The 21,411-nt window shown below is 41.2% G+C and overlaps 1 protein-coding gene and 1 long non-coding RNA gene across 4 annotated transcripts in view; one reads left to right on the forward strand and one right to left on the reverse strand.

Annotated features, from left to right (window-relative positions):
• Positions 1 to 2,424: 2,424 nt before the first annotated feature.
• On the reverse strand, positions 2,425 to 10,630 carry LOC137849527 (uncharacterized). Its single transcript, XR_011091929.1, has 3 exons — positions 10,345 to 10,630; positions 9,791 to 9,855; positions 2,425 to 8,523 (listed from the first exon to the last, which is right to left on the reverse strand). It is a non-coding gene; the product is annotated as an uncharacterized lncRNA (long non-coding RNA).
• A 727-nt stretch (positions 10,631 to 11,357) lies between these two features.
• The window catches only part of CPM (carboxypeptidase M), a 32,075-nt gene continuing 22,021 nt past the window's right edge, over positions 11,358 to 21,411 (forward strand). Inside the window, exons 1-2 of one of the 3 annotated variants that reach the window (XM_068669249.1) lie at positions 11,358 to 11,499; positions 11,858 to 12,008. In XM_068669249.1, the coding sequence (XP_068525350.1) occupies positions 11,882 to 12,008 (127 nt within the window). In that variant the 5' untranslated portion in view covers positions 11,358 to 11,499; positions 11,858 to 11,881. Of the gene's footprint in view, positions 11,500 to 11,578; positions 11,734 to 11,856; positions 12,009 to 21,411 lie in introns of those variants that run through there. The other 2 variants (XM_068669248.1, XM_068669250.1) reach the window with 2 other exon arrangements.

Consider the following 21,411-nt stretch of genomic DNA (forward strand, 5'->3'; position numbering starts at 1 on the left):
GTTCAACAAAAGGGGAGGAAGACTATGTAAACAAAGAGAAAAATAACAGATTCGTGAGAATTCATATACTGCCAGTCTATAAAACATGACATTCCTTTCAAACTAGATGTTAAAGTTGAAATGAGTAGGTGGCATGACACAGAAAACCATTGTCATCTGTTAGGTCAGCAAGACAGGGTTCTGAAAAGTCCATTATTACTTCAGATTTCCTCTGAAAACCTGACACAGAGTGGGAAATATATTTTTGTATTTTCCTAATTTCCTAAGTAATAAGACTCAGCAGTATTATGCTTCCCTGCCCTGATGGATTTCTATTAGCAGGGCAATATCAGATAAAATAGAAATGGCAGAGCCTAAAATCACAAAAGGCTTGAGAGACTGTGTGGCCACTGATGACATGAAGGCACAGTGATACGTAAGAGAAGAAAACAGTCTGATCAATGAACTGTTCGAATGCCTTGTCTTACTATGGCCTAGGCTGCTTCCTAAATGCTTTTGAGAAGACCATCACGTCTTCCCCAATGCTAACAGAGAGAAAGGAAAAAATGCTTGTGGCCTTCAAGAAAATCTGAGGAGTGGCCTTATGACCTGTTGGATACCTCACGATACTTGGTAATCAGACTGGAAGGGGGAAAAAACGTCTTTTGAAGATACTATAGCAAATGGTTTACTTCACTTTATTATTTCCTTTATCTTCGTGGTGCTTCCCTTCTAGATTGTTTATTCAGCTTTTAGCAAATATGATAGAAACTATCAAAAAATGCAGAGATTAGAAATCACCAAATACTTGTGCAATAATTCACTCAAGCTAATATAAATAAGTAGAAAGAAATGGTAGGATACAGGCAAATGAACTGACTAATGTAATGCACCCTGATCCCAGAAAAAGACACTATGCAAGCATTTAAGCACTGTACAGATTTTCCTAATGAGACAGGCAAGAGTTATAGTCATTTCAGGGGTACAGAAATTCACCTTATTTGAATTTCTCAAGTATCCAGTTGGTTACAATGCTGCAAATAGAAATGTAAGCACAGAACTTTGACAAACCTCATGATCTTGAAAATGAGAGGATATTTTTGAGGCTGTTGCCAGTACAGAAAATAAGTCACAAGGATATATTTGAAGCAAATGATCGCTTCTCAAGTTCAAGCTTTTTGCTGTCAGCCTCACTCAGAGGTAGGTGGTTTCTCCTCTATGTCCAGAAAATGGCTAAAAATTAGTTGGTAAATACAGTGGTTGACAGTACAGAAGAAAGTAATATAATAGCTTATTTCAGGTAACTGGATGCAAACTGGGTCTTGGAATGTCCTTGGTACATCTTGTGAGTCTTGTTAAAAAGTAAAGAAAATGAAACTGGAAACAGAAGCCAAGCAGCAGGGTGAATCAGACTGGAAAAGGAGGAGGTTGGTGTGCAGAGGAGGTGACAAGTCAAGCTGAGTAAGAAGAGGACACTGTGCCCAACTTGAGGCTGAGAGCAGATCCCTGAGGTTCCCAAATCTGTGCTGGCATCAAACCTCTTTGAAAGGCATTGGCCCTGTCCCAAATGAACCCGGTGACACTGAGGATAATGGACTCTCCTTAACTGAATTGGCAGTGAGCAAATATAACCTTGTGCTTACAGGGGAAGACAAATGCCTGTTCTTTATAATGTTGTGGGTTTGAGTTGTTGTTGTTTTGTTTTTGTTTTTATATTTGTGTGTGTGTGGGGGGTGACTACATAAAAAAATCTCTTTGCTAAGAGTATTATTGCAAAATAGAAAGTCCCTGCATCCTTTTCCTGGCCCCTTCATGTGTAGGCCCTGTAACAGACTTGTTAAATGACACTTGAATTTGGGCTGTAAATGAGAGTCATAACTGAGCAAGTATCCTGATTTTATTTGCTGCTGAGGCTGGAAGGGATTACATGAGATCACAGACTGCAGGCAGAAAACACGGAGTTATGAGTTTAAGGTTGCCAATACTGTCCAGTTGAACAGGATTATGTCTCTGTCTCTACTATGTCATGCGATTTTGTAAAACTACTCACCACACGTGGTGTGTCCCTAGGTTTAAGGCACCCAGGCAGCAAATTTGACCAGGGGTGGTCAAATTTGTAGGAGTGTCTGGTATTTAAAGCCACAGCTGAAGTCAGTGATAGTTGTCTTTTAAGCAGAAGGAAAGCAATATAAAGCTAACAACCCTCAAAAATCAGTTGCTGGTGTTTCAAATTGGCTCCTAAGAGAGATGAAAACTTTTGGTCCTATTTTTTCTGTGCTCCAGTGCTTATCTGTAAAAGAAGGATAACATCAGTCTTCAGACAGGATTATAAATATATATTAATACTTATGAATTATTCATAAGTATTTTTTAATAAATAATATAATAAGTATTAATAAGTATTTTAATGAACATGACCAAACAACGACAACACAATGGATATAATTAACAATTTGGTCCTCCCTAACAGGGTTTGGAATAGCTTTATTGTGCTTAAATTAGTGGCTTACTGAAATATGCCAGTGTCATGCAAATGAAATTGTTTTCAAAGTTCACCCTGAATACAAAATGGGAGAATTACGCTATTATTTTATAATAAGTCAGTTGCAAATATGTACAATCGTTAGTTGAAGGGACAGCAGAATTAATGCTAATGTTGCTTGGAAGTGTAAGTGAAGAAAATGCTTCTTGTTTGGCTCTTACTGAGTTCAGCAAGACACGACTTCATGACTGTCACTCTTTCCTAAATGAAAAAGATTGTATTGTATTAATGAAATGCTTGATTCCGTCACTAGTCTGCCGTTTTAAAGGGAACACCCTGAAGATGCATTGACTGATCTCTTGGCATGAAAGCAGGCAGCCTTCTGGAAAATGAATATGAAACTAAATATTAAATTGCTGCTCATTAAGTGGCACTACACATTGTTTACTCTGACCAAAATAAGGGTTCTGGGTACTGAAAACAAAATTGAGTTCATATAATATATATGTATATCATAATACAGCTACAAATTATGAAAGTAACTGTTACAGCAGCAATCTTTATTCTGTCATTCCTTATTTATTTTTTTTCCCCTCTCTACTAATGTTTTTTCAATTCTATGCATACATCAAGATATCAGGAAGAGGATCACTACATAAACTGAGATCAGCACAGTACACATTGTCCTCAGAGACCCTCAATCCCATACGGAGTAAGAGATACCACATAAACCTTTATGAACTCTTAGATAGAAGATAATTCAAAGGGAGGAACTAAACTACTGAATTCAAAACCACTCCTAGTACTTCTAACTGTATTAAAAGAAGAATTATTTATGAGATTTGCAAAACAGGGTGGAGAATATAATTGGAACTCTTCCATTAGAATTAGTTAAATTCCAGTTGGTCACAGTATTTCAGCCACAGATTCTACCTCATTAAGAAAAACAACAACAAAAACGGAATGGAGATATATCCATTTTCATAACACTTTCCCTTGGACATTTCTTGTGGTCATTTCTGACCAGAGAAAGAAAGAAAGAATGAAAGAAGGGAAGGAAGGAAGGAAGGGAGCAAAAGACACGTACATCTCTTGAACAAGAGTGATCAAAAATATCATCATATTTTAACCAGATAAAATGCTCTAAAGGACAGGGGAAGTTCATGAAATCACTATTGGCCTAGCAACTCACTACAATTTTGTTTCAGAATAGGACAGAAGGAATTAATGATGACCAAATTCTGATCCCAAATCATTAAATGTCCATTGACCAACTTTAATTTTATGTAAAGCAGTGTAAACTCCAGAGTAAATAGTTAACAAACATTTCTAGAACAGTAAAATTCCATCTAGGAAAGCTCCCAAGCCTATCTCCTGTCCTACAAAGTAGTACACATATAATCTTAATAATAGGCTTAACAGCGATTGAAGTCAAGGGAACTTTTGCATGGATGTAAAGTTGTTGGAATATATGGCTGTGTGATTTACTAGTTCACATTCTCTGTTTGCAGCTGGGTATGGCTGGACAACAGATACAGAGATAAAGATTATATTTTATTTTATTTTATTTTTATTTTTGTAATTCTAGATCTAAACAGTACCAGAAATGCAGAGATTAATTAGGACAACACTGGCTAGAGAAGAAGAAATAAATTTAGGTTGCTTTACAAGTAATAATGTCCTAGACATAAACTTACACAAGGAATAATTAATTCAATATATTTTGTCTTGTTTTCTCACAGGCAGGGAAAAGAAATGATAATTTGTTTTAAGACGAAGAAATTAGCCTTTTAAGATGATCTAGTATAGGGACCACCCTACTGAAACTTCAGTAGAAGGTTTCAGAGCAGTTTTCTGAGTACATTTAGACTAGAAGGACTACATTTAGATCTCATGAAATCTCATGAAATATGTATTTAAGGAAAGTAAGTCAGAAGTCTAAGCTTATGTTAATGTAGCTTACACCATAGGATCAGAAGAAGGTGCAAGTTCTGCCAGCTTAGACTCTCCTTTAAGTTTGGCCCATTAATTGCAACGAAATAAATTAAATACAAGAACTTCTTCCAGTTCCCATAAGAACTGTTCCACTCCTATAAAACATCTACCATCTACATGGCAATATTTGAATGATCAAGTCAGATTATCCACATTCATGGCAATCTCGAAGCAACTTTTACAATATATAGTGCAATGTAGAGTATTAGCCCACAACAAGATCATTGTAAGGGACAAATAATTCTTTGAATAGTCCCATCTTTTATCAGAGTTCTTCATGGAACTAGACTTGCATAGGAGCACTCATGGTAAAGCCTCAAAAAAGTTACTGAGTATGTAATGAAAAGGGCAGATTGAGGATTCATAATCATCCATTAAAACTGCCCAGAATGAAAAATAATTAAAACTACACAAAAAACAATGGACTACAGAAGTGCTTTTGGTATGCAGTACATCCAGCTTTGCAATCTATGCAACATTCAGCCTTGCTATCTGTTGTGGAAATTTAAACAGATGTCTTGGTATGAGGGCATCTTTTAAGTTAACTTAATTTAGTGATCTCCTTACTACAGGCTCTCTGAGGAATTAATGATGTGTTTTCTTTCTTTCTTTCTTTCTTTCTTTCTTTCTTTCTTTCTTTCTTTCTTTCTTTCTTTCTTTCTTTCTTCTTTCTTTCTTTCTTTCTTTCTTTCTTTCTTTCTTTCTTTCTTTCTTTCTTTCTTTCTTTCTTTCTTTCTTTCTTTCTTTCTTTCTTTCTTTCTTTCTTTCTTTTTGTCATGTGTATTTTCAAGCTTCATGTGTGGGAGACTGCCAAAAGGTATTACTAATACAAATGAGATGAAGGTGCTCTTTCTTAAGAACTTGAAAACCTCATTCCCAATGCAGAATTTTGTATCATGATTACACATTCATGTATTAATAAAATAAAAATGAAAATGCTTGACCCACAAGATTTGTTTCCTTCTGAAGCTGGGACAAAAAATTGCTCTACTCTGGGTCTTGCTCAGATACCAGTTTGATGCCTGAGAACCATGCTTAAGGCTGCTATAATGTATGGTTTTTAGAAGCATACATTCCAAGGACACACCAAGAATGCAAGATTGTCCCTCGTCCTGCACATCTTCCCTAAGCACGGATTTGATTCTACAGGAAACCCTGCTGAATGATTACCCTTAGGGAAGGATAGCAAAATGATTATTCTTACATAACTTAGTTTAATTACAAAGCATTCTGAAGCGAGAAATCGCTTAAAAGTCTCTGTAAGTAATATTAGAAGAAGCTTAATCATATAAAAATTCAATGAACAAAGGGAAAATTAAAACTTGCCTGACCTTTCTTGCAGCATATCAAAGCTTTCTAAGTTGTCTAGTCATTTCATAAAACAAGAACTAGGAAAAAAAGAAATAAAGTTCTCTGGTGTTAGCAACAATTTTTATTTTCACTTTGATTTTCTGATGAGGTTATACATGATCCCTAATAAACTGTCCTCAAAGCCAGAGGACTGAAAGATTCTTTTTTGCAGATTGTGTCTTGTTAAAGGCTGCTCTTTAGCCAGCCTCCATACCCATCTTGGGAACAGCTTTTCTCCAAGGACTTGCAAATATTTGTGAAGAAAAGTTATTATTTCTAGTGCTCATTTGTGCAGACTATTGAGTTTTTCAGCTACAAATAGTATTAAGAAAACCTTAGTAAGCTTTCTGTCATGAGAGGTTGCCTTGGAAGACTTTGTCTGAAGAAACTATTCAACAGTTACCACTATACAGTATAAGCAATAGTGCAGGACCAGCAAGGGTTTCTATATTTGTAATAGCAGTCTCTTTCTTTATTATTATTTTTTTATTTAATTGGCTCGACAAACACTAATCTAAAGTTAAAATCAGTATTATTATGCCTGTATTGTTAGTGGGGAAGAAGAGTTATAGGATTTCATGGCCAGCCTATCTCTAAGGAATGAGCCATTACCGGAACTGAGGCGAGAGTCAAGAGACAAGAGCCCCTCTCTTCTGAGCACAGGTCACTGTTCCAAAAGAAGCTCTCTGCTGACCTGTGGTGTCACATACCTACCTACATCTTGCCAGCAGTTCATTTGAAATATCTAAACTGCATATGCATGATCGCTGCTGGCTGAGCCAGGGTGGGTCTTTCCCAAGAAGCACGTTCTCATCCTTCTCTGGCCATCTAGCGCTTCTGCTCCCTCAGCCAAGGCCAATGCTTATATGGCCAGGTGAAAAGGAAGAGATTTTTTTTGGACATTGTGTTTGTGTTTGGTGGGATACCTTCCAGACAAACCAGTTCCCTGATCCAGCTGTCCACATGGCTGCTTGAGTGCCTGCACTGGATAATGGGAGGCAGCAGGGCTGGGTTCAGGGATGACTCTCTCAGTGACGACTCTCTCAGGGACAGCTCAGTTTTAGGTTGGTTTAAGCTGGACATGAAACAACACCCTTACCTCTGAGAACCAGAGCGTCACAGAACCATATGGTTTAATGAACAACAATCTAACCAGTACACAAAAAGTACAGAATAATCCAAGAAAAGACTTGCCAGCTGCTTTCAAATAGGTTGAGCAAGTTGCATGTTTGTTTACTGCATCACTAAACAGTCATTGTTACACTGCTGATTGGCAGTTTTTTATATCTAGAAAGATACCTTTTCGTTTCTCCCCTCAGAATAAAAATTTAGTTCAAAACACCGCAATGTGTACTTTTCACTGATAGGAGATTGCAGTGCACGTTGTTTATTTGTTTGCCTGTGTAGAGAGCCATTTTGCATAAATCAGTGCAGAGAAATAGAGGATATTTTTATTACACAACTAAGTTTTCCAAAAACGTCTCAATTTCTTGTTCAGGAAATGGTACCATTGTTTACTTGAAACAGATATGTTGATTAAGTGGCCTGGAGGAATTTTGTTTAAAGATACAGGCTAGCTATCATTGTGAGTAACAGTGTTGCATTGTTCATGACAACAGCAATTAGGAAGATGTTTTGATCTAAGATAATTAGCAAAAATGGCAAAAAGCTATTCCAAAAATTGACAACTTTTGCAAATGTTGAAAGATGAAATTGGTCCAGCTGACGGGACAAATTTCAGATTTCTCAAAAATGTTGCTTAATACCAACAAGAAATTAACTATGAAGAATCTGTAATTTCCATGGTATTAACTGAAATGCATTTCATATGCCAATTAGGAGGCCTGACAGAGTGCTATGTCAACATCTTAAATCCCTCACATTTGGTTATCCTGTAGTCAGATTACTGGGATATTGATGACCAGAAAGACTACTCTCAGTCCCTTTTCCCATGATATGCCCCACCGAATCCTGCCCATTGCTTTTTCCCAACAACAGTATCGATAACATTTCTACCTTCCGTCCCATCTCCCCAGCCTCCAATCTTCCCACCTCCTCAAAACCTCTATGGACATTCCTTCCCTTCCTTTTTCCCACTTAGTTCCCTGAAACCCGTCATTCCCCAACCCACTGGACTTCCCACCAAACCCTCCTGGCTCTCCCTGTTGTGTCTTGTGCTCCTACTTACCCAGGGACCCATTATGCTCCATTTGCAAAATTAAATTCTGTTGTTCCAGAAATAATCTATTTTCAAATTAGATCTAATTTTGTGTGTATTACTGAAAGGGTAAGTATAAGCCAATTTAAGAGGAGAAAGACAAAACATTTTACAATTGTATTACAATACCCAGCACACAACACCCAAGACATTTGTCTTGAGCAGGGTCACATTCCCATGCTTTCCATATCTAAATAAACAAATGCTTTCACCCACCGTGGAGCAGAACTGACCTGTTCCACCACAGCACATGCCGATGTATCATCAGACAGCAGCTCCAAATCTCTGCTCTATGCAGATTTTGCTGTTTGCAAGATAGGATGAGCGAGAGGCTTGTCAAGCAGCTAGTTGTGGTTCCAGATTCTCCAGCTAATTCAGTGCTTGTCTGGACAGCTCTAAACGATACCAGCTGCTAATAGTCCCCCTCGGGATCATTTTCTAATTGCAGATTACCAGACACAGCAGGGTATCCCTTTCTTCTCCGGGGGTAATCCTTGTGCTGGGGTGGAGGGAAGGAGATTTATGAACCAAATATGCAAGTCTCAGCTGAGAACTGCTTGAATGGTAGACACAACAAATAAGCTGGTGACTGCTTGAACAACTCATTGTGCTTTTGTGCTCTTTCATGCAGGGAATCCAACTTTCACCATGCTAAGAAGCAGCCTGTTAATTCAGCACTGTGGGTGTTACACACCAGGATGGCTTCACTGCAGTTTATTCCAGTGATTGGTATCTGGGCTTACGCTAATTCATAACTGTGAAGTTGTATCAAGTTCATGTTTCTGTGTTGTCACTTGTACTGAACTTACTTATCTGGTCCATCTCACTTAAGGAAGACTATCTCATGTTTTTTTCCCACACCACAAATCTGATCATCAGGTCCTTGGTGTGTTACAGAGATGCAAAGAACCTGAAGCTCCGGTCTGTAAGTCTTCGACATTATTTCAAATGAGGAAGTGTTAAAAGCAGTGGCAATCCTTGAAAAATGTAATCCTTGCTAGTGACCTCTTTTTAGTGACCTCTCACCAAAAATATTTTGGATATTATAACGTGGGACACTATTTTTTCTTACTTATCTTTGGGAAGTGCAGAAATTCTGCAGACTGATGACGAAACACAGAGTAAGACTTCAAAACCCAAGATCAGCTGTGTGGTTTGGCTCTTCAAAGTCACAAAACCTTCCAGAAAATCTTTTTACCGTTGAGACCCATCTCAACTGTATCTCTATAAAGTATTATCAGTCTTAGACTGCTACCTAACTCTCGTGTGAAGAATTTTTCACACCTGTTGCTTGTGACAGGATTTTCTTAACCTGTCACTAGGTGGCAACACAGCTACTCGCATCGCTGCGCTGCTTCGACCTACTCCTACCTGCGGAACTCTGCTGAGATCCACAGCTGAGAATTTCACATCAAAAGTGTCTTTTCTTCCTACAAAACCCGTGCTCCGGTGCTAGCTTTGATAGTCACTTGTCGAATAGGTTTGAATGGACGATTCTGAATGTCACTGCGAGGGGAGCAGCTGATGCTGTTTGCAGCAATACAGCTTTGTTTGTCTCCCTTGGCTAGAGGGGTCATTGTGCACTGGAGAGCTGAGTGTGGTACTGCAATCACTCTCAGTCCTAACACAGACAGTCCCTGATTTTGAACCACTGATGCCAATGGGAGGTTTGTCACAGTTTTGTACAGGATTTGGTCTTTAGTACTGACGTTTAACAACAGTGGCGTATACCAGAATATTATTTGCCCAGGTTGGATTAAACTGACCTTCTGAAAAGTGGCTCAAGAGCAACAGGTATCCTCCAGCTTTGTACTTTCAGGTACAATGCATGCTGAAAACAATCAAAGAAACAAACAAAAAATTGATTCAGTAACATGTAACTCATATGATGCCAAAAAAAGCTGACTTGTTTTAACTTGCAGGCAATCTTCAAAACAATCTATCATTTCAAAGTGGTTTTGAGATTCCTAAAAACTGCAATGATCTCATGTAACCATGACTCTGTTAGCTACAGTAAAGGGTGGTGTAATTTCAAGAGGCGATAATGCTGTGACTACCTAGTATCAAAGGTGTTTTTCCTCATTTCACTGAGATTAATTTTTTACAGCCCCCTTTCCTTTCACAATGCTGCCAACACCCTGCTCTTCTTAGAGTCATAGTTCGCTGCTTTCATGTGATTCTGATGGGGCCGTTTCCAAGCATGTATATACTGGATTACCAGCTGAACATATTTTCTTCCCTGCTTACTCAAATGGTGTCACCAGATTGTCTTTCAAGGAGCCTATAAATATAAATATATATATATATATTCAAGTCTCACCAACTGAAATGTGAAGCTCATGTACTTGACTTCTCCCTCCTGCTTCTCTGGAGACATTCACCCTGCAGCCCCGCAGCTTCGCTCCCACTGCATGTAGCAAATGCAAGTAACTGCGACCAACTGTTTTCTTTAAGTAAAGAAGGTAAATGACATCCATATTTAGGTCTTGCAAGAAATTTCTTTGACAACAGGTGAGAAGGTCTTGTCAAGTTATGGGAGTTAGAACATGGTGGAGCTGAAACATGGGAGAAGGGCTATGGGGCTGTCGCCTCCCCCTTAATGCAGTGCTAGAAGGAGCAGTATTCAACAGAAGTACATTGGGATATTACAGATTGTGTTAAAATATACTTTTTTTTTTTTTTTTCCTAAAGCTTCTGGGTTAAAAATAAAATAAAAAGTATCTTCATTTAATGATAACTTTTTTTTATTATTATTCATTAGAGTCTTCTAATTCAGGACTTGTTACTTTGGATTACCTCACACATTCATTTGCTTCAGTATAATTTTTTTTTAACATTGGCCACGATGAGAAACTTCAGAAGGCAGCAGAGGAAATCCTGTCATTACAGACATTTGTATTCCAATATCATATTTTAAAAGAAATGTTGATGCTCTCCTGTCTTTTGCTGCTGGAGCCCAGCCTCACTTTTTTTTTTTTTTTTTTTTTTTTTCTCCCTCTGAGCCTTTCTCAATCCAAAAGAAGACAACAAAAGGTGATGAAAAAGTCTTTGTGGTGAATCCCAAGAATAGGATATCCCCCAGGCAATGTGGTTAGCGCGAAACCAAGAAAAGCGTTTAATTCTGTAGATATAATCCAGCCCTTTCAACAAGTGAATCCTATTAAAAACTCATCTTTAAAATAAAAAACGATTGTTAAACGGGGATATGGCTAGATTTGGACACCAAATCCTGTGAGGATTTGTCCATGGGCATGGCAGCCCTCGCCCCCCTGCACCACACGGGGCTCGTTTCCTCAGGGCTCCCCCACCTCATGTTCTCTCCCCTCGACCTCCAGTGAAAGAGAAGAGGAAGAAGAAGAGGAAGAAGAAGAGGAGGAGGAGGAGGTGGAGGTGGAGGTGGAGGAGGAGGAAGGTGGCAGTCCCCCCCCGAGGAGCCCTGTGAGGGCCTCGCTGCCAGGCGCCGCCCGGCGCTCAGGTGCTCGCTGTCGGGGCGGGCGGAGGGGAGGGGAGGGCAGGGAGATGGCGGGGAGGGGTCCCCATCGCTTCACCTCCTCCCTCCGTGCCCCTGGGCGGGCCGGGGGGAGCTGAGTGGAGGAAGCCGGCGTCAGTCAGGGGCAGGGCGAGGCCGGGCGGCGGGGGATGGCGGCCCCCGCCCGGAGCCGGGGCTCCAGTCGTGGAGAGCGGCGGCACCATGCGGGCGGCCGCCGGGGTAGGAGCGGGGCTGGGAGGGGAAGGCACCTGCTGCCCGTCGGGGGCTGCGGGCGGGGGGCTGCCCCCTCAGGGCTTCTCTGAGCGAGGGGATGGGGGTCTCTGGTTCCTCTGCTTCTTTCTAGGAGGTGGCGGCTGTCCTCTGCCTGATGGCCCTGGCGGCGGCGCTGGATTTCAGGTACCACCACGCCGAGGAGCTGGAGGCGTACCTGCGGGAGGTGCACGCCGCGCACCCGGCCCTCACCCACCTGCACAGCATCGGCCGCTCGGTGGAAGGTAGGTGCGGGCGGCACCGGCTCTTTTGGGGTCGTGAAGCCCCCCGGAGGGTCCCCGCAGCTTGGTGCCGTGGCCTCGGGTGGCGGCGGGGCTGCTAAGTGCCGGGTGCCTCTGCTTCAGCCTCTCCTCAGTTTCCTCTTCCTCTTGCTTGGACGTGAGTAGCAAACCCCGATGGCACCTACGGCTCGGGTGGGAGCTCTCCCGACACCTAACTCCTGCTCTTCGAGACCGAAACCTCGGCGGAGTGGCAATTTCAGAAGCAGGGAGGCTGCTGAGCTTGGGGTGTCGCTGCCCCGCTACCGGGCACCCGCTCGAGGTGCGGCTGTGGTGGCAGCCTGTGGTCTCCAACTTGTCCCTAACTGCGTTAAAGAAAGGATCATCCCATCCCGCTTTAGCTGTTTGGCTAAAGCTGGGCTGACTAGATAGAAAAAGGATTTCAAATTCCATACCGGAATCCAGTTTTAAGTAAAAAAACTGGGGTTTCAGTCTCAAACCCTATAAGAGAACAGCTCAAGCCTTTCTAGTCTTATATAGGTGTTTTGACTTATCTATGATTGGAACTTCCTTACAGTAATTTTATGGAGGAGAGAAAAAAAAAAAAGCTTTTTCTATCCCTTGAAGAGATTAGAAAGTTTAGTAATTCTTAGCCTTTATTTATTATACTTTAATCTTCTTTTTTTTTTTAGTTTTAAGTGGAAAAAAAGTTATGTAGAATTCAAAAAAATGCTTTTATATGATGTGTAAAACTAGATCACTCTTTAGAAACATCATTTGTTCCTCTAATCCTACTTCATAGGCACTACAATAAGACCAGATGAAACTTGTTTTACTTTTTTTGTTAGTTCTTGTTTTTTTTTTGTTTGTTTGTTTTTTTAAATCTGTGCTCTTCTAGGTAGATAAACATGAAGAGCACTAGTAGCTTCTATCTCTTCACACATCCTTCCTTGTGTTATTGTGTCTTCAATGTCTTCTTTAAATATGCACTCCTACTTGTCTGAGACATAACTTTTCTTTGGAAAGGGTCTGGTCAGTTTCAGTGCGGTGTCAAACAGCTGTCTTGTTGCTGTGGATGTGTAACCTCCTCTCTGCAGGTCCACACTTCTTTCTAAGAAAGTCTCATTATTATGGGAAGACTCAAACTAGACAAGGAATCTCAAAGTTAGTTAAGTCGTGTTCCTCTTGCTTTCATCAAAGGCAGAATCCTATTAAAATATGTTATTCACCCACACAAGAGAAGGCTACTCCCTTTGTGTATGGTTCCCTCAAGTACAAACTACTAATTATCAACATCTCCATGTTCCTACCTTGAGGGGACTTAGATAACTTTTTTTTAACCACAGGGCTAGATTTTGATTTCTCTGGTGTAAATTCTGTAGAGTTCTGTGAAATATGTTAAAGGATGGAACTGAGCTAGGGTCTTATTTTCTTTGCTCATATTGGGAAAAAAAAAAAAAAGCTCTTAACAATGGTGACTATGTAATTTTGGTAAAAATTAAACTTCAGTTTTGGCCAACATGCTGAAGTTCTAGTTCTTTTCTTAGTTAAGCTGTTGAATGTGCATATGCATGTACGTACACTAGTATGGATTTACTAGTGCATCCCACTAAGTTGTCCAACCAATTAGCTAAACCCTGATAGCAAAATTATGGAGAAGAAACAGAAAATAATATTTAAATATTATAAAGCCAAGAAAGTCATATAGTAAGTCTTCTTTTCAACCCTTGATACATCTGATATGGAGATTATATGATAAATACAAAATCTTATGAACTGGCGTGGTGTCTGTAAGGACACCAGACGTGACTTTGGTGTTACTGTGAATGACCATTGTTTTCATTTTATTTTTTTCTTTAGTCTAGGTTTCATTCTAATTTTTTTTTAACAACCTAGCATTATATAGTGTCATCTAGGTTTGGATTATGAAGAAAGTGAACTGAAAGCTTGATTTTATTTATTTCTGGCTGGTGTAGACCTGGAGCTCTGCAAGGCTATAGGGTCCCCCCTTGAAGCCTCAATGTGGAGGGGTAACAGGGATCTCTGTACCACCACTTCAGGAGGTGGTTGCTTGTAGTTCTTTATCAGGATTATTTAAATGTTCTTCATGATGGAAGTCTCACATGTTCCATGCAGATTATGGAATAACTGAGGTCTGGAGGCTGTCTAACTTGAGGCCCTGTTCAAAGCAGGGCTAGCTTTAGAACTAAATTATGATGCTCGGAGCATTCTCCTCTCGAGTTCTGACTGCCTGCAAGCATGGAGGTCCTGTAGGATCTCTGGTACCTGATCCAGTGCTTATCTACCTTTGCTGTGAGAATGTATTTTCTTGCATCTGATTAGAACTTGCTTTGCTGTGTCTTTTTGCTGTGCACCTCTAAGAAGGGCCTGGGTCCGTCTTCTCTAGAATCATCCTTTAGGTAGTGGGAGGGTGTAGCTGTGTGGTTCTCCTGGTTAAACAAACCGACTTTCTCCAGCCTCTCCTCAGGTCTAGTGTGCTTCAGCCTTGTAATCATCTCAGCAGCTTTCTGGTGGACTTCCACCACTGTGGTGTTGTTCCTCTTGCACTGGGGAACCCATAGCTGGGCATGGTACTCCAGTTGTAACTTTACTAGTGCTGACTGGGGGAGAATAATTATTTCCCTTTAGCTGCTGGTTTATGTTTTTGATGATGCAGCCCAGCATAGAGGTTCCTTTTCCGCTGCAAGAGCACGCTGCTGGCTTGTGTTCATCCTACTGTCCCCATAGACACCCCTTCAACTCCTAGCTTGCAGATCTGCAACCTGCCTCGTCAGTCTGCAGCCTGTGCAAGCATTGGGTTAGTTTCCTGGGCTGATAATTGCAGTGTGAGGCACTTCTGTCCCAGGAGGAGGACTTTGCGTTTTCCCTTGTCAAACTTCAGGAGTCTTCTGTTGAGAAATTCCTTCAGCTTGTCGAGGCCCCTCTGAATGGCAGCCTCAGTACTGACTCCTGAGGAACGGTGCTGATAACTTGCTGCCACTTGACCCCCCAACTGACCGCCGATTGATTGCTCAGTCTAACAGCCAGTTTCTGACATCCTTGTAGTCTACTGATCTAATCCATATGTTCCTCGCTTGTGTGCAAAGATACTTTGAGGGATAGTGCTGAAAGCCTTGCTAAGGTCAAGGTTAAAGAAAGCTAGTACTCGCATCCCTCCCACTGAGCTTTCATTTTTCATGCAAAGCTAAGCAGTCAAGTACAATTTGCTGTGGATAAATGTGAGGTGAGATTTAGAAAGCAGGTTTATTTGATGTACATCAACAGCGAGGTACAAAACAAAGCCAGTACCAAGAGCTTCACTGGAAACCAAGGTAGCCCAATCTGTTTTGTGATTTATATCACCACATGGAAATTCACAGCTTCTCTGTTGGATTTCTGGGAAGATTTCTAGACTAGCAATGACCTGTTCATTCTTCAAGTGCTTTGGAAGTTATCTCCCAAGCTATTATAGGGAAATTCCATGAGATAAATAATGAAATACAGGTAGAGAGGAATCCTTAAAGAAGATGTAACCCATTGGCTGACTAAACTGAGTGTTATCTTTTTGTTAACAGTTAGCTACTAATTTGGTAGGTCTTTAAAAGCAGGCGGGCAGTCTGATTTCCTGATATTCCTGCAAAAGGAACACTAGTTGCTTCAGTTACTTATGACGTGGTGTCTAAACACAGTGGAAAAAACTTCAGCAATGGTATCAAAGGTAATAAATCCTCAGTACCTGGCAAGGATATCTGGCTCATGCAGGCTGAACATCAGGCGCTGCGTTCTGGGCTGCTTCCACGTATGACTAATGGTGGCTTTTTCTTTACAAGTTGGAAGGAAAAAAAGCTCCTGAAACCTGGTATTGACAGAGCTGGCTATTCACAGGCTAGTCAATAGCAGCTGACAGTTCTCATAAAGGCTGTGTGAAGAATCCACTTATTATGCAATTAAGTTCTAGAAAATACTGGTTCCTCCCTTCCCAGAGACCCGTCTATACAGCTACGAGAGGCTTGTGTCTGCCAGGAGGAACTCTGCTTCCCTCACAGGGTTACTTCAGGCCAAACAATGGAAACGTGGGATGGCTCAGGGTAATATCCCGGTTCTTTGTCTCTGATGCCTTGTTAAATAAGCTAGTAAAAGGTCTTTGGCAGGAGCTGCCTTCTGTAATCTGTGCAATGTTTGACCTCAGCGCAGTATGTGTGCTGTATGATGATAGGGGTGGCTGCAGAGCTGTGTCAGCCTGGAGGATGGGACCCGGTGTAGTCATAATTCACCTGGCCTGCCTAATACCAGCCTCATCAAAAACAGGCTGACTACAGCAAGCAGAGCTTACAACGCACATTATTAAAAAGAAGATACTTAAATGTGGGTGGTGTCTGTGGTGCTTCATTGAACACACTTTTTTTTTTTTTGAAAAGAAGAGGGTGAGTAGAGGGGAGGAGTGGGAAAGCAGACCTGAGGATTCTAAAAGGTGGAACTGATGACCTCATTAAGAGAGCAAAAGACAAGCAATGTAGAAACAGCTGAGTGGCTTTTGTAGTAGATGCCCATTTTCAAAACTCTTTTCAGATATGCTCTGGATTCAGATGAAGTGATAGCATGGCGACTGCAGCTTGTTTTAGATCTGTCTTTTCTGGAGGCCAGTCTGCATTTTTAGAATTCCAGTCCCACTGGAACAGTTGTAAACATCTTCCTGAAGCTTGTTCCTCCTCACTGAGCAAAGAAAGTTGTATATGCCTGAAGTATAAAGCACCTCTGTCTCCGCACAGTGAAGAGCTGGCTTAGTAGGCTAACCTTTATTTGTTGGGTTCTGTCATTGGAGCAACGAGAAGCAAAACAAACCATACCGACCACATTTTATTATGGTTCCACTACAAATTTTTGGAAATAGCTACTTACAACAGGGCTATTGAGAAGTTGGTAGGTTTTTCTCTTTTTTCAGGTGGGAACTACGTGGTTTAACCATCCTATTCTGCTGCTTACTGTTCAGTGGCTCTGTTTGTTGCTTTTTAAATCGAAGTGTTCCAGCCATTGATCTTAAACACATCACCAGCTTTCACTAGACCACCAAAAAAAAGCTCATTTATTAGCATTCTGCTATCCATGCTCTACAAACAGAGGCTGAAGCATGCAGGCTGGTTTTGGTTGGGTTGCTGTGAGCGTGTGTGTGTTTCCTTGTGAAAACCTTTGTGGGTTTCCCTTCTCGGGCAGCAGAAGGGAGCTTCGGGTGCTCGGGACTCCGGGTGATGAGCGGCAGTGACACAGCCCAAGGGCACACTGGATATGAGGACCAGGTAGCGGGGTGGGAGGTGAGTGCCTGCCTGGTGATGTAGCCAGCAGAGAACCCGGGCACCCATCCCAGACACCGTTCTGCACAGACGTCAGTGGAAGTTGTGCCCAAGGTATGCCAGGAATTGATGTTAATCTGCTACCTGCTGTTACGGCGTGATCAACACCTGTAGGTATTTAGGGGAGGCTCTTCCGCAGGGGAGTGTGGCCTTCAGAGTCATTGCACTCCAGTAAAAAGATCTTAATAAAAGATCAGCTACTGTGTTTGTCTAGCCTAGCTGCTGGCAGGCTGTGTATTTAGCTGACAAATGGGGAAAAATAGGAATTTCTTTTCAGGTGTTTCTTGCGATACGACATGGAAGGAGCCTGGGTTGCTCCCATCAGTAGTACAATGCACTGCAAGCTTTATTGCACTTACATCAGGAACAAATTGGATTGTGGATGCTTTTAAGTACTAGAAAAGAAATTTTACTGTTGGAGGAAACAAAACTGAAAAGTGTATCTATGAAATGTTTGTGCTTCACTGGAATTGCTCTTACCTGGTTAGATTCTGGGGTCCTGGCACTGCGCTGCTGGAGAACGAGGCTGTACCTAGCCCAGTGTGCTCCGAGGTAAGCTTCTCACTGCTACTCACTAATAAAGGCTCGCACAAACCCAATGTGAGTACCCATGTTTCAAAAAAGGGAAAACCCAGGAAGGTGATAAAGGCGACTGTAAATTTTCAAGACAAAGAGAAACTGTATAGAGGAAAATTGATGGGAACGTGATGCCTTTAAAGTGAATATTGAGATAACTTTTTCTGTGTATACATAGCAAGAGAGATGTTTGTGTACAGGAGTATTACCCTCTGTTTGTTCTGTTTGAGTGACTGCTGCAGATGGCTTTCCTCCTGTCTCCGGTCCTTGATAACGTCTCCTGTTCCCTTCCCCCTTCCTTGTCTCTCACCCCACAAATTTCCCTGGTCCCGTGAATCGCAGGCTCACCATGCAGGCATGGCGTGTGTAGATAATATAAGCATTGAGATTTTCAGTGTTCATTTTTAGAAACAGGAATGAATGGGATGTTTCCCACTCCAAGGGCCCCATGTGAAGCACACTAAAGTCATTTGGCTCAAGTCCGAAGTTCCCTTTTTTTTTTTTAAAAAAAAAAAAAAAAAAAAAAAAACCTCTAGATTTGCACTCTACAAACTGCACTCTAGAACGTATTCTGATAGTTACTTTACCTGTTCTTGCCTGCTTCTTTGCTGATCCCCTCCTTACATGCCACTTTGTCTCTGTGGTCTCTTTCTTCCTAATCATCTTTGTCCTAGTTTTTGTCAGTACTTGTGGCATGAAGATGTATGTTAACAAGATGCTAGATAGATTTACATGTTCATTTTATTATTGAAAGTGTTTAGGTTCGTGGATGGGCTTGATGTTAACAGCCTTGTAAACTCTGTTTGTAGGGTATTATGTGAGTCACTGTGATGGGAAGGGAAAAAACAGAAGAGGAGGAGAAGGACTGGGTCCTTCAGGGCTTATCTGTTCAAGTTAAGTCATGACTTTAAAAATAAATCATGACTTGAAAAGCAAGAAAGTATTAGGTTGCATTTCAAAAGCTCTTTAGCTTCCAATTGAGCTTTACTCTAAATCATGTGCTTATATAGAGCTTACCTTTACTGCATCAGCTTTCAAGTCTGTTTCTACTAGTGGAAGTTAAAAAGTCTTTAAATGTTGAAAAATAGTTTTTTTTTTCAACAGATTCCCCCTGACTGCGTCTTCTAGTGTTTTAGTTACCAGAATTAGTTCAACTGAACATTGTGCATGTCACTCTGGAGGAGGAAAGCCACAGCACTTCTGCCTTCTGCACCAGTAGTCTGACTGCTGTAGTGTAGTTTGACACGGGTAGCTTTGTGTGCAATTTGTCTTCCAATAGCTGAGTATTACAAATTTTGGCTGATAACATGACTTCACACTGCTTTCCTGGCAGTAATGCCCTGGCAGAATGCCTACACTGTCTACACAATTTATAAAGAGTACGTGGCTTGGTCATTGTCAGCTGTTTGCCTTGGAAGACAGCTAAGCCATTGAAGAAGTTAATCTTCGAGGTGTAGTGACTGTAAGTATGTTCCTGTTCTCTTGCAGTAAAGGTAAAGTAACCTGCTTAAATCTTTTTCCATATGTTTGCTGTGAATTGGTTGATCATTTTTGCCTCCTACGTGGCAAACACCCAAAAAGTAATAGTGAAAGTGTGTGTATGTATGTGCAGGTTTTTTGCATGCATACGTGCACACAAATGAAACTCAAACACAATTCTTGCAGAAAATCTTGTGGGAAGTTGTTTTTTTTTTCAGTGAAATTTGCCAGATCAGAGATTCCTCCTAGGAGGGGAGGGAAGATTTTCAAACAGATGTTTGAAGGAAGCCTTTCCTAGTAACATAGTCCAAACACTTCTTGTATAAAGACTTACCTTGTACTGGGATCTTTGTTGTAACTTTGAAATGGAAATGGGATCTATTTAGAAATAGTCCACTTGCTGTTCCTGTGAGCAGTTTATCTGAAAACAGTGCTGTGGGAAAAGTTGCTGCTCTCCTGCCTCTTCTATGCCAATGGCTTTCTAGTTGTCTAGAAGCAGAATATATGTCAAGCTTTTCTTCATGTCTTTAGAGCTGTGAAGGTCTTAAACACACAGCTGTCCTGCTTTCTCTTGGTAAGACTGCAGATTTCCATGTTTGCTTAGAAGCAAACAGAAGTGGCAAGTGGATATCATAAATAGTGCTGGTAAATTTCCCAATGCCAGGGACCTTGTGTAACTTAAAATCAGCAAGTATGGCTGGTCGGTACTCTTCAGTTCATATCCATCTCCATGTCCTTTAACTGGTGTTGGGAAAGTGAAGACATAGAAAGAAACACAACCCCCACAAGAAACAAACAAACAGAAAATAGAGCTCAATATACTAGGAAACTTAGGTGCGCAGTAGACAAGTTACTTGTTTTCTTCCCCAGCTTTTTGGAGGCTTCTGCTTTTTGGAAGGAGCACTGTATATAAATTTCTAGCCATGCAAATAAGAAGGGTGGTCTTTATACCTAGGATCGCAATCCTTGTTTCGTTTATAACTGTACTGACAGTTCAACTTGAATTTGCTCCTTGCTGATTGCAAGGAACAAATTGAAAGTCTACTTATACTTCAGGTTAGTTTTTATATGTAACTTAGTGTCAGTTTAAGCTGATCCTGAACATTCACGTCCTCGGATTGCTATGGAATATCACAAGAAGCGAATAAGATGCTCCAATAAAGAGAAAAACAGAAAACATCCATAATTGAAGAGATGGTCTTCTACCACCAGATCGGGTCTCTCCGTTATCCTGTCCCAGGTTACATTTGCTGCTCTCTGGGCCATGCTACAAGATCTTTGTTTCTCTAGGAACAGGGAAAATCAGGTGGATGCTGATGTTAGTGGTCAGTAATGGGACGTGATTGCAACTTGCAGTGCAATGTTACTAATTTTTAAGCAAGTTCTGGTCAGAATTCCTTAGAAAGAAAGAAAAAAAATGCAGTTTTACCCGCAGTTGATCACCCTGTCTGCATTTTCCTCTTATTTGCAAGGAGAGCATGGTAACACGTCCCTTCTTCCTCACTCTGGGGACTGCAGCTTTTTAGTAGAAAAGTATTTCCAGCAGCTTCCCATCCTCTTCGCACAGAAGCAGAGCAGCACGCCTTCATCCTTCCTGGGTGGCCTTTCTGCCCGTGCCTTTTGGCTGTGCACCCCTGGGGCTAGCAGTGTTGCTGATTCTCAGGGTTCCCTAATTAAAGCTTGGCTGTACGTAACCGTGGTGTGGCAGATTGTGCTTAGCTAGCTCAGGGAGTACAAACATGAGCCTAGTGAATAGATGTACAAAGGCAAGATGCGACTTCTAACCCGGAAATGTTTGTTCCTTAGAAGGTTTTACGCTTGGTCATGCACAGAAGAGATCTAGATTTATTTTTTGTAAGGCTGGCTTTTCTCTTGTGAATGAAAGCTGAATGAGCACGATGGCTATTCCAGCTTTTTTGAATATTTTTTATGAATTAGGTAGTTGTTGGAGCTGGCAGGTAGGGGAAACACACAGGGCTGGGTATAGCTCTCCTTCTCCTCGCTGC

The sequence above is a fragment of the Anas acuta genome, chromosome 1 (assembly GCF_963932015.1).
Source record: "Anas acuta chromosome 1, bAnaAcu1.1, whole genome shotgun sequence".
NCBI lineage: Eukaryota > Metazoa > Chordata > Aves > Anseriformes > Anatidae > Anas > Anas acuta.